The following is a 19,691-nucleotide window of genomic DNA, read 5'->3' as shown; positions in this document are numbered from 1 at the left end:
TCTCAATACTCAGCAGATGCAGTAAGGCACCTAGGCCACAGTTTGTGACAGTTGTGGCTCCTTTGGTAAAGTTTTTTGGCGTGAGGAGGCTTCCAGCTGCTAGGATCTGCGGCAGTGCTGGGAGCCCAGCATGGCAACACCAGGATATTGGTCTGCTCTGGGACAGTCTGGAGGCTGTAAGATGATGGAGGCTGTTGCACAGAATGGGGTACCTGTGTGCTGTGGGACTGCATCTGCTTTGCTACTTTGGTTGCCCATAATCTCAGGTAAGTGATGCTTATGTTAGTTATGGTGTTGATGGGGTGCGTAACGGAGGAGAATGCTGACTTGAATTTTCTGGGGAAGTGAAACATGGCAGAAAGCCTTGTGGCAGTCCTCCAAGCAGCAGGAACTAGAAACAGCTTTCTCCTTTGCTGTGCTTGCTTATTTCTCTTCTGCCAGACCTGTGTCTTACTAACGCTGCCAGTAATGTGCGAGGAAACCCTGTATGATGGTCATTTGCAGTGTGCTATTGTGAAATAATCTGAGCTCCTCTAGGGCCTTTCAGCAAGGAATTGTGAAGTAGTTTACAAACGTTAATACTCAGAATGTTCTAAGAGAGAAGCTTGCTGGAGAAATGGCTTCTCATCGTTGAAGGCCCAACCTGTGCTCACAATCTCAGGGCCAGTGGTTAGTGTGGTTGAGGCAAGCGTTGCTATAGCCATGCTAGCAGTATGCTATGGGAAGGTTGGGACAAAACGTGCTTGTCACCAAGCGTTCTAGATAACAGTTGAAGTGGCAGCAACAAGAGGAACAGCAAAACATGCTCATTTGTAGTGTGCATTCACAAAAACAGTTCTTACTGTGTGTGTACCCAGAACCAGCAACTCCTCCCCTAATGCAGGAGTTCATCTTCCTTTGGGAAGCTGCTGCAATCATAGACACTTTTCTGTGGACCCAGTTCAGCTGGCAGCTGAATGCTCTCATGTCCCACCAGCACCAAGGGCCTGAGAAGAAGAGGTCCAGGGCTTTGGGAGGTTTCAGTGGGCCAATCCTTTTGAACTTAAAATCATAAAATCGCTAAGGTTGGCAAAGACCTTGAAGATCATCTAGTCCAACTGCCAGCCTATCTCTACATGCCCACTAAGCATGTCCTTCAGTGCCACTTCTACATGTTTCCTGAATACCTCCAGGGATGGTGACACCACCACCTCCCTGGGCAGCCTGTGCCATTGCCTCACTACTACAAGAAGAAATTTTTTCTAATGTGTGCCTTGAGGTGCTGATGAAAGCTGTTGATGTTTCTCAGCTTGCTGGAGCTCTACTCCTGTTTCACACTTACACAGGAGAGACTGACCCCTACCTTGCCACAAACTCCCTTCAGGGAATAGGAGGGTAATAAGTTTTCCCCTGAGCCTCATATTCCCAGTTCCCTCAGCCACTCCCCCCAAGCCTTGTGCTTCAGGCCTTTCACCAGCTTCATTGCCTTTCTCTGGACACGCACCAGGGCCTTGATGTCTTTCTTGGAGCGAGGGGCCCAAAACTGAACACAGTACTTCAGATGTGGCCTCAACAGTGATGAGTACAGGGGGACAGTCAACTCCCTGCTCCTGCAGGCTACATCATTTCTGATACAAGAAAAACAAAGGATACCATTGGTCTTCTTGGCCACCTGGGCACACTGCTGGCCCATGTTCAAGCCAGCTGTCAACTAACATCCCCAGATCCTTTTCCTCTGTGCAGCTTTCCAGCTACTCTGCCCCAAGTCTGTTATGATGCATGGGGTTGTTGTGACCAAAGTGCAGGACTCAGCACTTGGTCTTGCTGAAGTTCATACAATGGGCTTCAGCCTATACAGATCCCTCTGTGAAGCCTTCCTACCCTCAGGTAGATTGACATCTGCTCCCAACTTGGTGTCATCAGCAAAATTAATGTGGTTCTTCACCTGTAGGTACAACGCTGCATGTAGTATGCACAGGCTGGAATCAACACTATTTGTAGCAAAATTCTGCTATGGCATTCACACCAACTCTGCTGGTCTCAAGACACTGCAGGAACCCACTAGCTCACAGCTTTGTAAACCCAGTATCTAATAGGGAGAATATGCCAGTATGGTATGTGCTAACCTTTCCTTCCATCCTGTTACATGATGGTACAAAGAATGGTTAGGAAAAACTTCTTAAAGAGTGGTGAGCAGTGGCACAGGCTGCGCAGGGAGCTGGTGGAGTCACTGCTCCTGGAGGTGGCCGAGAACTGTAGAGATGTGGCAGTGAGGGACATGGTGGAGATGGGTTGGTGGTTGGGCTATGTGATCTTAGTGGTCTTTTCTAAGATGATTCTTAATGATTCTATGATGACAGCTTAAATTGGCACCAAAACCTAAGTGTTGTTTTCTATAAGCAAAATTTGACTTATAATTTGATTATTACTACTATTTTTTTTAATAAAAAGCACACCCAAATATATATTTATTTATTTTAGGGTGATGACAGTGCTAGTTGTGTGATGTAGGTCTGCTTTAACCAATAAACACTTCTCCTAAGTGTTTGCAAGTCAAGGACTGCCATGTGTCACCAAGACCTGGTTTCATCTGTTGCCTTCATACTGTTAACAAGTCTAAAGCCTTACATGATTTGAGATTATGTGTATCAGGTCAGTTATGCTTCACAGATAGAGTAAACCAAAGCACAGAGCTGTCTGTGCAGACACAGCAACCCATCAGAAGCCTGCACTGCAACACAGCTGGTTTAACTTTTGATCTCCCACCCAGATTGTTATCTGCCAGTATCTCACAGAGCTAAAACCACAGCAGCCTTCTAGCACAGCTACGTTAAACCTGGAGATGGCACTGAGCTGGTTAGAAAAAGCTGCCAGGGTTGAGAGATAAAAGAAAAGAATGGATCTGAAGAAGTGAGCATTTTGTGTATTGAATAGATAATAGATTTTAGCGTTAATGTGGAGCTGCCCACTGCTTTTAATGCATTTGGTATTGCTTTGGGTGAGTGCGCCTCTTTCAAAAATATATATATATTTATTTTTTTTCCTGAATTAAACCATTCTCTTTAGCAGCTGTAAAACACCCAGTTAAGAATGAAGGCACTTAATTTGAACACTTAATTGAAAGGGATAGCAGCACCTCCCAGGGCTCCTTATGGCAATGTTTTGAAGAGCAGCTGGGATGCTTTTGCGGTTTGTCACCAGATCTCTGCCCTGAGCGGGGCTTACGAGGCAGCCTCACCCAGTGGGAGACAGAATAACTCAACCCAAGTTCATTGTTGTACAGCAATGCAGCTGCTGTGCAATACTCTGTCCTCACCTTTCAGGTGCATAGGGCAGGAGGGTGTTACAGTGTCACAACCCATCATACTGCTGCATAGGAAAGGAGCTTGAATGGATTGTGAAGTACAGAACAAATCAAACTGGGTTCTATTGTTCTGAAAGACTGCCTTGCCTGTGTGTGTGAAGGATCAAGAATGTCCTAAGTCAAACACTGGCTTTAGGAAAAAACAATGCATCATAGTTAGGGTTGTTAAGGAATTCATACTTCTAAATATAATCTCTTACTTCAGCGATAATGTTTGCCATGCTGTATGCAGTAAGTCAGAAGATGTTACTTGAGTTGTAGCTTTTTCTTTCTGATGGATTCCTGCAGAAAGTGCTTTGAGACTTTCCTCCTTTCTATTTAGATTCCTTTTAAGTGAGCCAGCAGAGCAGTTGGCTCTTTCTGTCTCTCTTGAAAACTTGCTAGTGGACTCAGTGGTCAAGGTTGGGATTTGGTATGCTGTCAGGTTAAGCTCCAAGCTTTGTCCCCATGTACTGTTTGTGGCCATAGCACTGTAGAGCCAGGACTGTGACAAAAAAAATATGCCTCAGTGTTCTGGAAAAAGGGGATTTCACCCTCTGGCTTGTTTCAGTAAGAACAAAAGACTTCAGCTGAAAATAGAATGTGAACCTAGATGTAGATGAACATAGTCAAGAAGTGTGTGGATTTGACAGGCCCAACTTCAGGGGTAACTTCTACAACAGGAAACCTGAAGAGGCCTAGGGCTAGGAAACCAGGTGACAAAAAGGAAGTGTGCACACAGTGCCATTACTATGCCTACCGTTCCAGTCAGTAGCCATAGCCTTATCTTTTTGGAAGCAAAAGCAGTGCTCAGACATCAGTGACCAAGATATAGCACTACTAATATATTTTATCAAGAGTAGTTTTAGTTTTTCCCTGTAGATGCTTTGGGAGATCCCTCAGCTGGCAGCTCTTAGTGGCGGTGCTGACTGTATTCCCCCTCCACCTAGTGAACAGGGCAGGGGCAGTTCTGCCAGATTAAAAACTGAGCTTATCTTCTCAAGTCCTCTGCTCTTACACTTCTGTTTTATAATGTTAATTAAGAAGCACTACTTACTGAGTACTGAGCAAGCTCAGGTACCCATGTGAGCTGAAGAAATGATGAATAGTGAGGAAAGAGGTTAAGTTTCAGCTTCCCTTTACCAACTAACTGACTTGAGTCTTGCAACACTGGAAAGGTGCTGCATCTTGGTTAATATAAGCTTATAATCAAGACAAGAAACATGAAAGAGGACAGCCTACTGAAATGATTGCGTGGCCAGTATGGAAAAAGCAGATACCAACACGAGATTCAAAAATAAAAATCTAATCTTTTCAGAGAAAAGAGAGACTTCAGCTTAGGGAGTTAGTTACTTCTAACTGCCAGAGAATGTGAAAGTCAAAGGGAAAAGTTGCAAGTGGATAACTTGCTTGCCTATAGATGTAATTCACAAATATGGTCTCACTCGTTTGTTTCTCTTAGAACTGCTTGTCTGATATGTGAACTCATCTCGGATAACAGTTGTGGTATTAGAGGCAGCTGGACACAAGAGGTAGCAGGGAAATTATTTTAGAATCAAGGCTATTGGAAAACATCTGACTTCTTTGTACAAGGTTCCTTCTCTGCTAAGCACAAGCCAGGTTATCTTCTGCAGTTCTAACCCTGGGGGGTAAAAAGTCAGCCTCTGCCCTACCTAACAGTAGGTGAGAAGCAAAGGAGAGCCTAAGTGCTGTTTTTGGAAGTGGCTACTGCATCTTGGAAGCAGGGGTGAGGCACAGATGTTACTATTACATAAAGATGCATCAACAAATAGACACTGGAAGCCTGAACCAGTGAGCTACATTGCTTGAAGAAAGAAAAGGCTTGCTTTGTCATTGCCCTTTGGCTATCAGTTTACATTTATTCCCTCTTGACTTTGTAGGAAGCCAGTGGTTCACAGCACTTTACACCAGAGAGACTTTAGGTGTACAGTTAAGTGAATGCCACTGCCTTATGCTACCTGCATTAATACAGGTATCCAGTACCTACAACAGTGCAGGAAATAGCACTGCAGTGAAAGATTACAGGATTTAAGTTACTTGCAACTAGCAAAGTAACAAAGTGAAGGATGAACAAGAGATTTCCCTACTGACTGCTTTGTCACAGCACTAGTGAGAATCCACACCTACACAGAAGATGTAATGAAGTATTGGATTAATCAAACTTACCTTGCTTATGGGTTAGTTTGCCCTTTTCCAGGAGGTCTTACCTCATCCTCCCTGAACTGGTATTTTCAATACTGCTGCTTGCAATGCTGTTTGCATATGGTACAATGGTACAAATCTTAAAGCTACAGGGATTTGGCTTTGTTAGCACTCTGCTTCAGCTGCCTTTAATCATCTTAACAGATCCTTTCCCCACTGCCTAGAGGTTATTCCATGTGGGAATGCAGCACTATGGCTCCAGTTCTTAAACTGATTAGAGAATGATTCTTCTCAGGCCCTCCCTTATTCTTCTTCAAGAAGGAATCTTCATTCTAATATCTGTCTGCTGTTCAGAATGCCACAAAATACCTCCTTATTCTTCTCATTCCAAATGCATTCGCAAAATGGCTTCCCAAGGACAGTCTATTTTCATTCTTCTTGAGCATTTGCTACTAGAGGTTGCTTATCAAGGAAGAGAGCACCCAGGTACCACTCAGGCTTTTTGGTGCCATACTCATGCTTTATTTAAAAAAAAAAAAACAAAACAAAACAAAAAACAAACAAAACCAACAAACAACACAGCTACAAGATGCTAAGAAAACTTCAAGTTTACAAAATACTTGCAGCCACTTTAAGAGATCTGATCTCGCTTATAAATGAAAACATCACCTGCTGGTTAGCTTAATTCAGTTGCAATACATCATCTGAACTTAATCATCCAAAACAATCAGTCATTCTTAAATTGTTGATTGTGTGTACAAGAACAATCATCTGTATTACTTTGATTAAAAAAGTCCCTGGGAAAATTTAAAGTTACATGGAAAAGTGTGAGAGGAGAACTTACTAAAGCCCACCTTTTGGCTCCTGCAGAAACTGGATGAGCATGCATTCATTGTGGCTTTGCCCTCCCCTGTAAGTTGATTGCAATTCCTCTGCATATTTAAAAGAAGTCTTGCTGAAGTTGCTCAGCTCTTTCCAGTGAGGGAGAGAAACTGACAGAACGTGAACCTGTACAGTTGCCATCACACTACATCAGTGCTATGTCCTACTAGCTTTATGGAAGCATGTTGTGCAAGTCTCAAGTAGCTTGAAAATAGCTTGAAAACACTCCTGAAACAGCCCTTGGTCACTCCTATGAGGTAGTGCTGTCTTCCCTTTGGAGGAGAAAGAACAGACTTAACTGCTGCCTAGCACACCAGGCACACTGAAAAACATAACTAGCCTACATTAATTGACTTTCCCACTACTTCCCTGAATTCAGAGCTTTCAAATGCAACATTTTGTTTAGCACCATGCATACCAGAAATAAAAACAGTGAATGATGCTTTAGATTACATCCATTCCAAGACACTCAGCCTACCTGAACTCAGGTGTTCAGCCCACCTGTTTCCAAATAAGCTGAAGTAGGGCCATCATTACCATGTTTCACTCAACTCCACAGCCTACAACTGAACTGATTTGTACATAAATGATCAGACAAAGCTTAATCCTTTCATCTGACAGCTGCCACTCATCTTTCTCATATTAGATATTGGAAAAAAGCTTTTCACAAAGACAGTGTAGTATAGAAGACTACAAGTATCAAAGTACAATTCAGATGTGGCCAATTAATGCTTAGCTATTAACAGACAAAACAATGCTGTGCTTTTTTTTTTTTTTTTTTCCTGACCCCACTGGCAGCCTCGTGAAACCCTCACAATTTCCCTAATTAGTTTATGAAATACAGGAATGAATTAATAGCCGTCTTTCATACTAGGGCCATAATTTCTTCTCTAGTCTAAAAGCATCTCTTTCCAGTAAGATCTTTCACAGCTCTTACTCCCCATAAGCTCACATGAACAGGTGTGTGACAGTGCAACCAGCTGGCAAGGCAGCTGATGAGAGCATGCTGGATTACACAAGTGCTTGTGCCACCAGAAGTGAAGGGGCAGCACAGACACAAGCAGAACTGCTACTGCCATCCAGTTGGAGTGAATGAAACTATACCCTGCTCAGCTATTTATTGGTATTAAGTAATGTTATGTAATGACATTAAATACCACCTATGGCTAAGTTATTTAGTTTCAAAACTGAGTAGAAAATTCAAGTATCAAAATGAAAATTACTACACTCCCAGCCACAATGCAATAAGCACTTTCTCTCATTTGTAGAAAGCTGAGTGTAATGGACACTTACTAGAAAGAACTAGAAAGAGATGCCAAAGTTCAACTGCTACCACACTAGAATGAAGCTTGGTTACAGCAACTAAACACAATTTTAAACTGCTGCTTCACTTATCACAATAGCAGATCACTAGCTACTGTTCGTATGAACTAACAGCTCCCAGCCAGAAAAGTTACTATGAACCACCCAAGGTCAGTGCTAAGTCCTATGATCAGTCTTATTACAAATGTCCAACTGTCAGCTCCTATGCAAGTTGCTAAACTGTTTTCTCTTTCATGCTCAGAACATTTAGATGTTAACTACTAAGTGCAGACAGGAAAGCTGAAACCTTAAAAATTCTCCTTTCTAATCTAAGCACAGTGCTGCAGTCCTACTGCAACTTCTCTGAAGTTCTGTTCAGTGTAAGATATTGAAGGACTAACTTGCTCCAAGACTCCTCAGAGTTTAGCCCTCACTGATGAAACAGAACTTAGATACCATAAGTTGCTGTCCTGCCTTCTCATCCTTTGCTTTTCCTCTTGGAGCCCCACTTTATCTACAGCAGCTCAGATTTATTATTGAGGTGCTTCCAAATCTTGAAATTCAGTGAAAAGTTGAATGCAGTTTAAGATTACCTATTCCCAGAAGATGGGGATGAACCAAAAAACCCATCTTGATTTCAGCTGAGAAGCATAATCCACAAAAAGGAGCAAGAAGTAAAACTGAGTATGTCAGCCCCTACAACAGCTATAGACTGTACCATACAAACCATTTATTACACGAACATTTGGCTGAACCAATGCAAGACTGAATATAGGCTTGTAAACCTACCATAGAGGCAACCCTAAAGGCAAAGTTGTTGCATACAATTTGAGTAGGCAGCTGTTACAAAGTTACTCAATTTGCCAAATGACCATTCAGCAATCTTCTCTACTAAAACTATTCTACTTAGACTGGCATGTCATGAAACTGATGAAAGCATGACTAGGGGTTGTTCTTCCCATTCTATTTCCCCCACACAGAGATGAGTCAAGAACATCTCTGCAATTCATTCTGGCACTCTGTATAGTAAGACAGCGTGAGTACATCAGTGCAGGTAGTTTCAGAGCTTAGATGCCTCCAATATATTACATGATTTATAAGTATTGCTCAACTCTTGTTGGTTTAGAAGCTCAGTCCCTGCAGAACAAGACCAGACCCAAAAGCCCTTCTGCACAGGTGATTTTTTTTCTCCTTCCCACCCCGCATCTCAAATCAGTGCCTATTCCTGAACAAGCTTCCAGATAACCTTCAGACACAAAGAACTGTAACTGAGATGGAAACAATCTGAGCTTTCTCAAGTACCAAACTGACTTTGCTTTATCTGCTTTCCTCCCCCTCCAACCTACAAGCCCTGAATGCAATGGACGCAGATCAGCATCTGTGTTCCTGCTGTGTAAATCGTGCCTCTACCACAAGAAATCCCATTTTGGCTACGTACAACTTTTCTGTTGAACTACTGAAGTAATACGTATTTAATGGAAATGCTTCTGTTTTTAATGAGAAAGCCAAGGAGATAAAAACTTAACTCAGAGTTGTCAGTAGATTGGTCTAAGTCAGAGGTTTAAAAACTGTAAAGGTTGAATTTAACAATTTGTCATTTAAAAAGATTACGTGAAGCCAAGTGCTTTTCTTATTCAGTTTCAAGTGCATGGAATATGTCCAAGTCTTTGCTCCATGTAAAGCTTGAAGAAAATTCCACATGTTTTGATACAGACAGCATTTGAGTTTTTGTGAGAGTACCAAGAACGTACTGGAAAGTTGTTCTGGCTTATTCAAAGTTATTTGGGTAACACTGCAGAGGTACCACTATATTGAGAACACCTGAACTGTTGGAATGACTCAATAACCATTTAACAAGTTGGGTATAAAAAAAATTTATGTAGTAATACCAATTCAGCACACAAATTCCATGCTTCACAAGTTCTGCTGCTGTGTAAGAGTTGTCCTAACATCTATGCAGGTAAGTTCAGATGTTTAGGTCACTGCATGCCCAGGTCAAAACAGCAGCAAAAATATCTACCGCTACAAGCAGCTATACCCAATTGTGCCTTTAGAATGCTAACTGCACAGAACTCCAGATGATGAGTGCCTGGAGCAGGACTGGACACACAAACTGGAGTCTGTGTGCGCAATAGAGAACAAAGTTACCGAGAAGAAAAACGTGTACAGATTCTGATACAGACAGGATACAATCAAGACAAATTAAGTCACTAGACATTCAGATTATGGGGAGGGGAAAATATCCTTCCAAGTATACAGAGGACAAGCCAGCATTTAAAAGAACTCTAAAGGCACATTTCAGGTAACATGGTTCTGTTAAGACCAACTGCTTACACACGCAGGCACAAATCTTAATGGCTCCCCCCAACAATTATTTAACAAAAAAGAGAAGTGCATTTTCAGTAATATTAACACCATTCAGTTAAACTGTTCAGTCCAAATGTTTAGCAGTATTTTCCTTGTGCTGATACGGACTCCGCACTACTCCAATCCAAAAAAAACCCAACAGGCAGGATTAGTAAAGGTTCAGTTGTTGCACTAGTTAACATTTACTCATCAGAGCCCACTGATCTCTTCTGTGCCCTCTTGCGGGGCAACCTCCTTGGTGAAGCCTTATCTGAAAGAAAAAAGGCAGTGCATCAGTTGTCTCACCTACTTTGTCTTATTGTTACATTACTGCCCTTCTAGCACCGTGCATCACCAAAGAAGCCAGGCTCAAGCATCTCAATGCTTAAAAAAAAAAAAAAACCCCACAAAGAACACTACAAGCTATTTGCATCCTAGATAGTAACAAAATAACATTCCTATTCTCTAACAGGCAATTCTAGAATGAGTTACTAAACCATCAGTTACTAATAAGAAAAACCACCAACACTCTTGATGAATCTGCATGCTCCGCTGTTGTAGAAAAGCTCACACCCAGTAATTATACTTTCAGAGAGTTAATGAATGATTCATTACTGGTTTTAGTTTACCTCCCTGAAGAATGTGATAGACCCTCTCTCTATAGACAGCTTTGCCTTATATGAAATATTTCTATATTCATACAGATTAAAAAGTGTGTTAGCTGTAAAAAAAAAATCACACCTGTGCAAAAACCACCCACATTTAATTAAGTGAATGTCACTTTGAAATCAGACATCCTAAGTGGGGAAGCCACAAAGATTTAGCTGCATGAGCACAGGGCACCAGAAACCTGTTTTTTCCATTGAAACTTAGGACAGGTTTACAATTGTCCTTCCACAGTGACAGTCCTTACATAGGCAGTATCTTCAACTCTTGCATTGTCATTCCTACTGTGTATGAAGAAAGAGGTGAGATGATTGCTGAGCATTTGCTTACAAATGCTCTTTTCTGAACTAGGCCTGCTCACACTAATCTAGCTGTTCAGAGCATGGGCAACCAATGAGCACCCACGGTGCCATTACAGGCCATCAGTACACTCTAATGCATCTTCAACAGAAGAGGCACGAAACTCTGAGGATGCTGAAGGCCATGTTTCTCAAAGCATTCTAGTGCAGAGCTCTAATTTAACCTAACTAGGAATTAAAAGCAATTAAAAACTTAAGCCTCATTTTTCCTAGCCTTCAGGTACTGAGATGAATTAAGTATAAGCTTAAAGGGGGATGAGGGTAGAACTCAAACACTGACAAGATGAAGCCATTTCAAGACAGCTGGCTCTTCAGAGAGGTTTATCATTCAGAGCTTGTACTCCCTGCTAGACTGAGACATCTTGAATTTTTAAGCCTGGATTTTTACACTGTCATTCCACTGTCTTGTGTGGAATATATGAGAAAATTGACATTTTCCAGATGTAAAACAAGTCCTCGTACTCATGTAATAGCAGTACAGTTAAAAAGGGATAAGGAATCAAAAAGCTTAATTCATAACTGCCTGTCACAACTTGGGTGCAAGATCTAGGGCCTGAAGGTCTTCTACACTAAATAAAATGGTCAGGGTAAGATCACTCAAAAATGCTTATTTAATCAAAACTGGAGTATTTGTACAATAAAGGTAGTTGCTGCAAAGGGAAAAGCTTCTTTTAGAATGTGCTTTGTTTGAAATGAGCCTAACTCATCTCAGACCAGCCAACAACAGCACGTTAGTGATGGGAGTTTAAGACCCAGGGAGAGAAATCTGCCTATAAAGCCATTATACTCCAAATTGAGGCTTGTCTCTCACTGAACCAAGATGCACTCAACCATCAGACACGACCAGCCCTCCACCACTTCAACAACAGCTTGCCACTACACCAAGGCAGAGCACTGCACTGTGGGTAAGGGGGTCTGGCAACTGTTAAGAGCAATATTTTGCTCTACTGCTCAGCAATATTTTAACCAAACTGCACCACTACAATATAACCGAAAGGTATTATATATGTATCATATTTATATCTAAAAATGTATGAATTTATATGCCTATAAAATGTTTGGATGGTTGAATGCATCTGTTCTGTATTTCACTGCTCATGCTACGCCACCAGTCATTGCATGCAGGGAGAAAGGTTTCTATCCATGCCTAATGAGCACACAGACAACGCATTTAGAGCTTCCACTCTTCATCAACAGGGTTTGCCTCACCTCTTCTACTTTGCACTGAAGCCATGGGAAAGCAATAATAGAAGAAACAGCAAAAGAAGTTAGAAAAATTCCAACATTTTAAAGAAATCAGATACTAGCTTTGTTTTTGGCATTTCAGAGCAGAAATTTAGTCATTTTGGACATAAAGACACAAATTTCAAGTTGAACTTTGGTGAATACACACCTGCAATCCTTACTTAGAACTTCAGTCTATAGGTAAGCTTCTAACCAACTTACAGAGACTTCCAGGTATTTGACTGTTAAAACCTTTTGTGATCCAGGTTTTGGGTAGAGATGTCATACTGCTGAAAAAGTCTATGAAGTGTGAGAACAACCAACTGCCATTATCAACCAGGCAAGTTTGTTCTGCATAGAACCAGGCTGTTAACAACGTAACCATTAAGCCCAATGCTTTAGACAATTTCCCTTGAACGTACATAGGTGTTTGGAAAATCAATATTAACTACTTGTGAAGTTAAACTATTTGAGTGCTTTATTTTGTGGCAGAGACTACTTACTTATTTGATTTAAAGTTTCCTGGGGAATCCAGCTCATATCAACATCATTCTGATTTGATGTTCCCATCTCAACTTTCTGTACTGGCCTTTTTCTCTGAAAAGTCAAGGAAGAGGTTTTTGCCTTCCACAGTGTTCTGACAGCACAAATATTACAAGTAATCAACAGTTCTTTAATAAACAAACTGCAATTGTTTCACTATGAGACAAGCTTAAGGTTAGGCAATAAATGATGCTGTCTGGACCCATTTAGCAATTTATTCGCCTAGGTTTGGTGTTAACACTCCTAAGGCCTCACAATAGTTACTCTACACACAGATGTTAAGATTTCATGCTTGCTTAGAAGAGTTCATTATACTTGTTGTGAAAAAAATAGCTGTCAGTAACCCAAACTAAACAATTGTTATGCTTTCTTAGATTGGCACAGTATTCTTCTATGCAACACTGCAAACTGGAGTCTGAATAATAACAGTAATTCCATGGGAAGCTTCTTAGAACTCCATTAAGAACTAGACAGCCATTTTCCCCCAGAGTTAGAACTCATTTATCGTGAAATACAAAGAGACAGCAAAGGGAAATCTACCTAGCAAGCTTTGAATCAGCAGCTGCACACATCCAGAGACGAAAGAAAAGCCTTACATTCTGACAGTCAAGTGTTATGGTAAAGATGATTCATAAAAAGCACTAGGCAAGTCTTCAGTTCTTATTTTAAAGTTTCTATAGATCAGCCCAGTAACCCTTACAATCTTAATTCTCAAAATATATCTTCTGAAGTTCCACCTGTACCACTGAACACCAGAAGAGATCAATACTTCTCCCTCCTCCCTGTACAGCAAGGCTTTGTGCTACTAACAACACTCACAATGCACTACTTACCTTCCTAGATTCTAGCAACTGATGTAGGCCAACAATAACAAGTAGACCAAGTCCAGCAAGGAACATGTACATGAAGATCCTTAAAAGAAATTTTAAAGTCGTTAACATTATTAGTATTTAAGGAAACGGATAAGCAGAGACAGAAACTAGCAATAGCTTCAGCCACACGCTCACCTGATCTCTCCCAAGACATTTTGTACATGCGGGGGTAAAAATGAACCTGAAACCTGGGTGTTAACCAACACTGAGTAAATTATTCTGACTGATATCAGAAACCAATCCTAACTTTAATTTTGAGCAACAGGACATTTGAAGAACATTATATAAGCTGGAAAGCTACATGCATGATTAGTGAAATTTAGCACCTGCAGTAGCGCTCTCAAAATATCATGGTTCAAGATGTTGGGACACAGACGTTTGTTTTTTTTTGACTGCTTTAATCACTTGTAAAAGCATCAATGAACTGCTTATTCACTGATGCTTTTCTCTTTGGCAAATATGATTTCATAGAACAACTACTTTTAGTTTAGTTTTTTTTTTTTTTTTTTTTTTTTTAAGGTCTTTAGGGATTTGTGAAGACCTTCTTTGAACTGACGTGTTTTTAACATTTCTCTCCTTTGCTAGAAAATGTAAAAGCATACAAGCACAGCACGTTTGCAAAAATATAAGGTATGATCAGGTCTAGCTGGTCTTCTAAGAAGAAACACTCCTGAAAGAAGCCTGCATCCAGCAGGGGAAGTGCAACAAAGAATGAATACGAGTTCCTCTATTTCCTACTCAAGGCATCTTTCAGTTTATATAAGCTTGAATTATACTGGAGTGCTCCAGAAGCCAATTGTTCCAACAGAACCCAGAGCCCAATCCTATAGATCAGTCCAAGCCTCAGCAGCTTCTACTCAGAGGAAAATGGCACAGTAGCATTACAAAAGCTTAAAAGCTTTGAATTGCTATTTAACTGTGTAATTGTGCCTTATTCCAGACTGAAGTCCTCTGAGCAAAGTAGTTGCATGAGGTGCTCAGTGAGATAATAAAAATGCTGAAGATCCCTAGTACTAACACACATCTTAATTTGGGGGAAAAAGCTCATTTTCAATCAACACTGCAACAGTCAAATGCCTTCTACACCATCAACAATATACAGCAGACCTAATATTCAGTAAATCAAAGGTATGAGAACTATTTTCATTGCCTCCTCATCAATAACTTATTTTGGTACACCAACTAAATGTTAATTTTCAGTCTCCTTACGTTTCTCCATCCAGTCCATCTTCTTTTTCAATAATTGTAACCGTTTGATTGAAGACAGCATCTTGAAACATATTGCCCTATTAAAAAAGTTTCCACATTCAATCATATTCAACATACAGCTTCTATCTCTTCTTGGGAAAACTCTAAGAAGAAGCTAATCTTGCACCGTTCATTTATTTGCTCATAAAGTCAAGACTGCAGATGGGATTCAGGCTGTTAAGTTTGTAAACAAAGCCCAGTATGAAAAACAAAGTGGAATTCAAGCTTCCCTGGAAGCTTTTCTTCTTTAAATGAGTATAGCCCACTACTACACAATGCAAAAGCATTCTAGCTTCCATCACTAATACAACATATACAGCATAAAATATGCACGTTGTCAAAGATGTAGACAGCCTGCTTATGCACCTACTGATGTGCTTAAAGGCATTCACTGTCTGAAGAAATAGGAACTTGACTAAGCAGTTCCTTCCTGATGCTTCCACATGAGCTAAAATCACTGCAAAGAATTACAATATCGTGCTTACATTTGCATCTCTGTAGTTGAGATTGATAACTAATCCAAAAGGACGGCCACCCATAGGCTCAGCAGGGATGAAAGAGTACTCAAATGTTGCTTGTCTCTGTGGTGGAACTACTGTATTCAGGGGCAGAGCTGTGAAGTTCTGGATATAAAACTGGTAGTCTTGAGGGTACCGGAACGAAGCATCAAGAGACTCAACAATGAAGTCTTCTGTACCTTTGTTGGTGAAGCCTACCAGGAATTTCACAATGTTGTTTGCTGGAAAATCTGAAACAAGAATATTTAACTATTAAAATTTCTCAGTCAGCAGACAATGTCCCTGCTTCTACAGTCAGATCCCTTTTTTGTGTTTTGATTATTTATTTATTTTTTTCCTAAGAGCCTCATTGCTTTAACCAATAAATTCTAAGCGCAGTAAAGAAAATGGTAAATTGGCACAGGACACTTACCTTCACCTTTGACAAATAATATTGTTGTATCAGCACTAGGTGAGGCCTTAGGTTCTCCTGACAAGTCTTCTTCCTCTTTTTCTTCTGTCTAAGACAAGAGACTTTTTTGAAAAATCCTATAGTGAACAGTGAAGGTAAAGACCGTGCTTGCTTTCTGAGAATCCCACATGATACATATCAGTGTGCCAAACCATACCATGACAAGCATTCGTACCAATTCCTTCAACAGTAGAATTAACACTAAGTCTGTTCTCCTCCTAGATTTGATCTGCACTATTTTTAGTATTTATCCTTCTCTAATTGACAAAGTGACTAAATTCAGCTGCATTTGATCATAATTAAAAGTTTTCTTACCTCAAAGCAAGAGTAAAGTTTTTGTTCAGGGATGGAAGGAAAAGAGTAAAATCTGAGTATTCATTGTTCACATCACTAAGCTAATTTCCACTTAGATTTCCACTTAGAAATCATGGATAACCATAAGGCAGGTGAGAACCATAAGGCAGATGATAATTATTTTCACTACAGATGGTGTGTATTCAACTTTAAGTAGTACTTTAAGAAGCGTTATGTTTGTCTGGAAACAGATTTCTGGAACAAAGAGAGTTTATGAGTTTATTTGTTCAAGCTCACCTTTGTGATGACTTTTTAATGTGGCAATTAAAACCCTTAAAGGTGTATTTTCAAAAGAGGGGATGAAGGAGTCATTATCTTCTTCATCAAATGAAAACAAGATGGTTTTCACTTTGAACTGCCTGCTGAAGCAACTGATTTGGAATGGGGAGGCTGGTGGCCCTGCATGTGGCAGGGGAGTTGGAGATTCATGATCCTTGAGATCCCTTCCAACCCTGGCCATTCTGTGATTCTGAGTTGTACCATTTGATTCACAGCTAAAACAACACATGAGGCAGCATCTACCTACTGGACCAGCTGTGCATGCACCATTTGGTTGGGAAGCTGTGAACATGACCCTAAGTCAAGAAGCTAGGCTCAAGGTGCTACGCAAAACTACCTTGTTTCAGTGACATATAAAACAAACTGCCCAAAAAGGATTCCATTTTGTACTTTGCTTAGTTATACACTATTTTTTTAAATTACATCTAAGATTATTGAATGAATTCTATCAGTACAGAATAACTAGCACATCCTCCACCGCTTCGCAAAGCTGGCAAGCCATAAGCTCACAAACAGTAATAAGACTAATAGAATCACAGAACAGTTACTGGGATTTTATTTGTACGGTGCAAGTTTTCTCCCTCCTAACTATGCCCCGAACTTTCTTATTTTATGCCAGGAATTTAAGAATTCAACCATTTTCTCACAGAAGCCCCTTATTTCTCTTGGAGGTCTTTTCACAAACTGCAGTTCTGGTAACAGGAACCTGCATTTCCCCCATGTGATGTGTTCCTCACAGGTAATTCAGGAAAAGACAAATCCTTTTGAAGCTTCAAGAAGAATGGAAGCTTAAAGGAATTCTGAAACAGCTACTTAGAAACATCAATACTATTAAACGCACACTTAACTGTGCATCTTCAAGCACTTTTGGTCCAATTCCTACTTACGAAAAAAACATTCATATACACTTACCAAATCTGTAGGCTCATCTTCTTCAACTTCAGCTTCATCATCTTCATCTTCAACTACAGTATCTTCCACAGCTTCCTCATCTTCTGTAGCATCCTGAGCTGCAGCTAATAAGCCTGAACCTACTGAAAAACAAGATGCGAGCACAAAAGCTTTTCAGTATTTTCTTAACCAACAGAAAATAAGCAATAGAAAACTGATGCAGTATGCAGAGAGCAACCATGTTGCCCTGAAAGCTACTGAAATACATCGTTTTTTATCATTACAAATGTATAATCTAAAGTGATTGCTATTATCAGTAACATAACTTTGGGAGTTATGTTTCTTTTAAGATCAGCAAGCTTAGTAAATGATTAACTACCCTTTTCATTTGCCACTATCAGAACATTACACTTTCACAGGTAGCTGTAAAACAACTTTACATTAAGTTTTCATATCTAGGAAAGCGTTTTAATGTGATCTCCTCACTACACCAGTACATTAACGTGCTCAACAGAGCTGGATTGCCAGTCAGAAAAAAAAACACAACCTAGAACAAGGTAAGTGCAGTCAAGCAGTTCATCCCTTCTCTACTTTCATGGTGCTGAGTCTCATACATTCAAACACTGAGCAGGGCAGACAGGCCTGAATCCAGCAGTAGCCACAGGGCAGATTTATGCCTGTATTTAGAGTATATATCAGTTAGGCAAATGACTTTTACTCGTATTAGGAAAAATGTATCCTCCTAAGGGTGATGAGGCAGTGGCACAGGCTGCCCAGAGGGGCGGTGGAGTCACCGTCCCTGGAGGTGCTCAAGTGTGGATGTGGCACTGAGGGACATGGTTAACGAGCACGGTGGTTGGACCAGATGATCCCACTGGTCTCGTCCAACCTTCACAATTCTATCATTCAGAAGACTACAGAGTTTCACTGACTCTTTTTCAATGAAGCTAACGCTTTCCAAAAGCAAAGGAGCAGAAATGAATGGACGATGGAATTGCGCAAGCCTGAAGCAGCTCACAGCTCTGAGCACACACGCTAAGCAAACACTCAGAAACTTTCACGTGGAACAGAAATCCTTGACCAACGCTCTTATAGTTCCAGGATTCCTATGACGGCTGGAAAAAGCCAATAAAACCCCCTCTCTCAGACTCCTTAGGGGTCCCACTCAAAGACTTCGCCCGATCACACGCAACGTTTAAGTGCAGCGATTTCATCTACTGAAGTTTTCGCAGACTTTAAGCCCACAAGTAACGGATTATCCAAACCCCTATGGCTGAGGAGGGCAGAAGCGAGCTCGATACATGCTTCGCACGGAGCCCACCCTCCCGACCCCCCAGCTCGCAGCAGACGCCAGGAGGGCTGATGATGTGGCAGGAGCGGGAAAGGAGTGGGAAAGGAGAGGAGCGCCCCGCCGCGCGGGAATGACCGAGGCGGCCGCCCGCCCAGGCGGCGGCACGGTTGCAGCCGCCACACGGCGAACGAGAGCAGCGACCAGCGCTCTGAAGGACACCGCGGCGGGAGGGCCGCGTGCCGCCAACAGCCGCCACCAATAGTCACTGCCACCCCCCCCAGCAGCAGCCCTTCCCTTCGTCCCCTTCACCTGCACCGCTGCCCCGGAGCAGCAGGGTGGCGGGAAAGACGAGCAGGGCAAGCAGCAGCAGACGCGGCGCGCTCCTCATGGCGGCGGCAGGCCGGCAGCCCCGCGCCTTGCGCTGCGGGCGTTCTAAATGGCGGCCACCTCCATCCGGGACCGCCCCGCCTCGCGCCGCAGCGGACGTGGCTCCGCCGGGGAGGAGCAGCGCGGTCACGCGGGTTTAGCACACGTAGCCCCTCAGCTCGCCGCTCGCGCGCATGCGGCAGACGGTCGGCTGTTCTCGCTTCCTGGAGCCGCCTCTGCTCTCCGTGCCCTCAGTGCGCGTTCCCGGCGCCTCCCTCCCACGAGCCTAGCGCCGTGTGGTGAGGCGGGGGCACGCGGTTTTCTTTAGGTCAACTGGTGTTTGGTGGTTTAGTTGAAAAAGCTACAAAGCATAATGGGCGACGTCTTTGAAAGCGACGCTTTATTCCCGAATATCTTTCCCAGATTTCCCAATCAAAAACTCAGTGAAAGCCCTAGTCCCAAAACAGCCCCCAGGCTTCCTCTTTCCCTCAGGGTAAAGTCAGACCACAATCAAACATAAGTAACATTTAATTGCATTCAGTGTTTTGCAGTAGCTTTTATTCGTCATACGTGCATGTGCAGCTTTCTGGTTTGGCAGTGGTAGCAGGCATCTT

The 19,691-nt window shown here is 41.8% G+C and overlaps 1 protein-coding gene across 2 annotated transcripts; it reads right to left on the bottom strand.

Annotated features, from left to right (window-relative positions):
- Positions 1 to 9,527: 9,527 nt before the first annotated feature.
- On the bottom strand, positions 9,528 to 19,218 carry SSR1 (signal sequence receptor subunit 1). Of its 2 annotated transcripts, none has more exons than XM_010708389.4 (8): positions 19,021 to 19,218; positions 17,442 to 17,560; positions 15,858 to 15,945; positions 15,413 to 15,675; positions 14,889 to 14,965; positions 13,641 to 13,719; positions 12,768 to 12,861; positions 9,528 to 10,286 (listed from the first exon to the last, which is right to left on the bottom strand). In XM_010708389.4, the coding sequence occupies exons 1-8, from the start codon at positions 19,097 to 19,099 to the stop codon at positions 10,219 to 10,221; spliced, it is 867 nt and encodes a 288-aa protein (XP_010706691.2). In that variant the 5' UTR covers positions 19,100 to 19,218; the 3' UTR covers positions 9,528 to 10,218. The 2 variants fall into 2 exon arrangements, with proteins under 2 accessions (XP_010706691.2, XP_010706690.2); XM_010708388.4 differs by having other exon boundaries at positions 17,442 to 17,563; positions 19,021 to 19,217.
- Between the last annotated feature and the right edge of the window lie 473 nt (positions 19,219 to 19,691).

Source organism: Meleagris gallopavo, chromosome 3 (genome assembly GCF_905368555.1).
Source record: "Meleagris gallopavo chromosome 3, MGAL_WU_HG_1.1, whole genome shotgun sequence".
NCBI lineage: Eukaryota > Metazoa > Chordata > Aves > Galliformes > Phasianidae > Meleagris > Meleagris gallopavo.
The sequence above is the reverse complement of the archived record's forward strand: the minus strand, read 5'-3'. Positions and strand labels throughout refer to the sequence as shown.

Excerpts from the sequence above, each read along its gene's own strand:
- SSR1 (XM_010708388.4), bottom strand. The coding sequence starts at position 19,099 with ATGAGGAGCGCGCCGCGTCTGCTGCTGCTTGCCCTGCTCGTCTTTCCC. Across the intron at positions 12,862-13,640 it reads AGTTGCTAGAATCTAGGAAG|AGAAAAAGGCCAGTACAGAA; the intron begins GTAAGTAGTGCA and ends TTGACTTTTCAG. Across the intron at positions 10,287-12,767 it reads GGAAACTTTAAATCAAATAA|ATAAGGCTTCACCAAGGAGG; the intron begins GTAAGTAGTCTC and ends TTTTTCTTTCAG.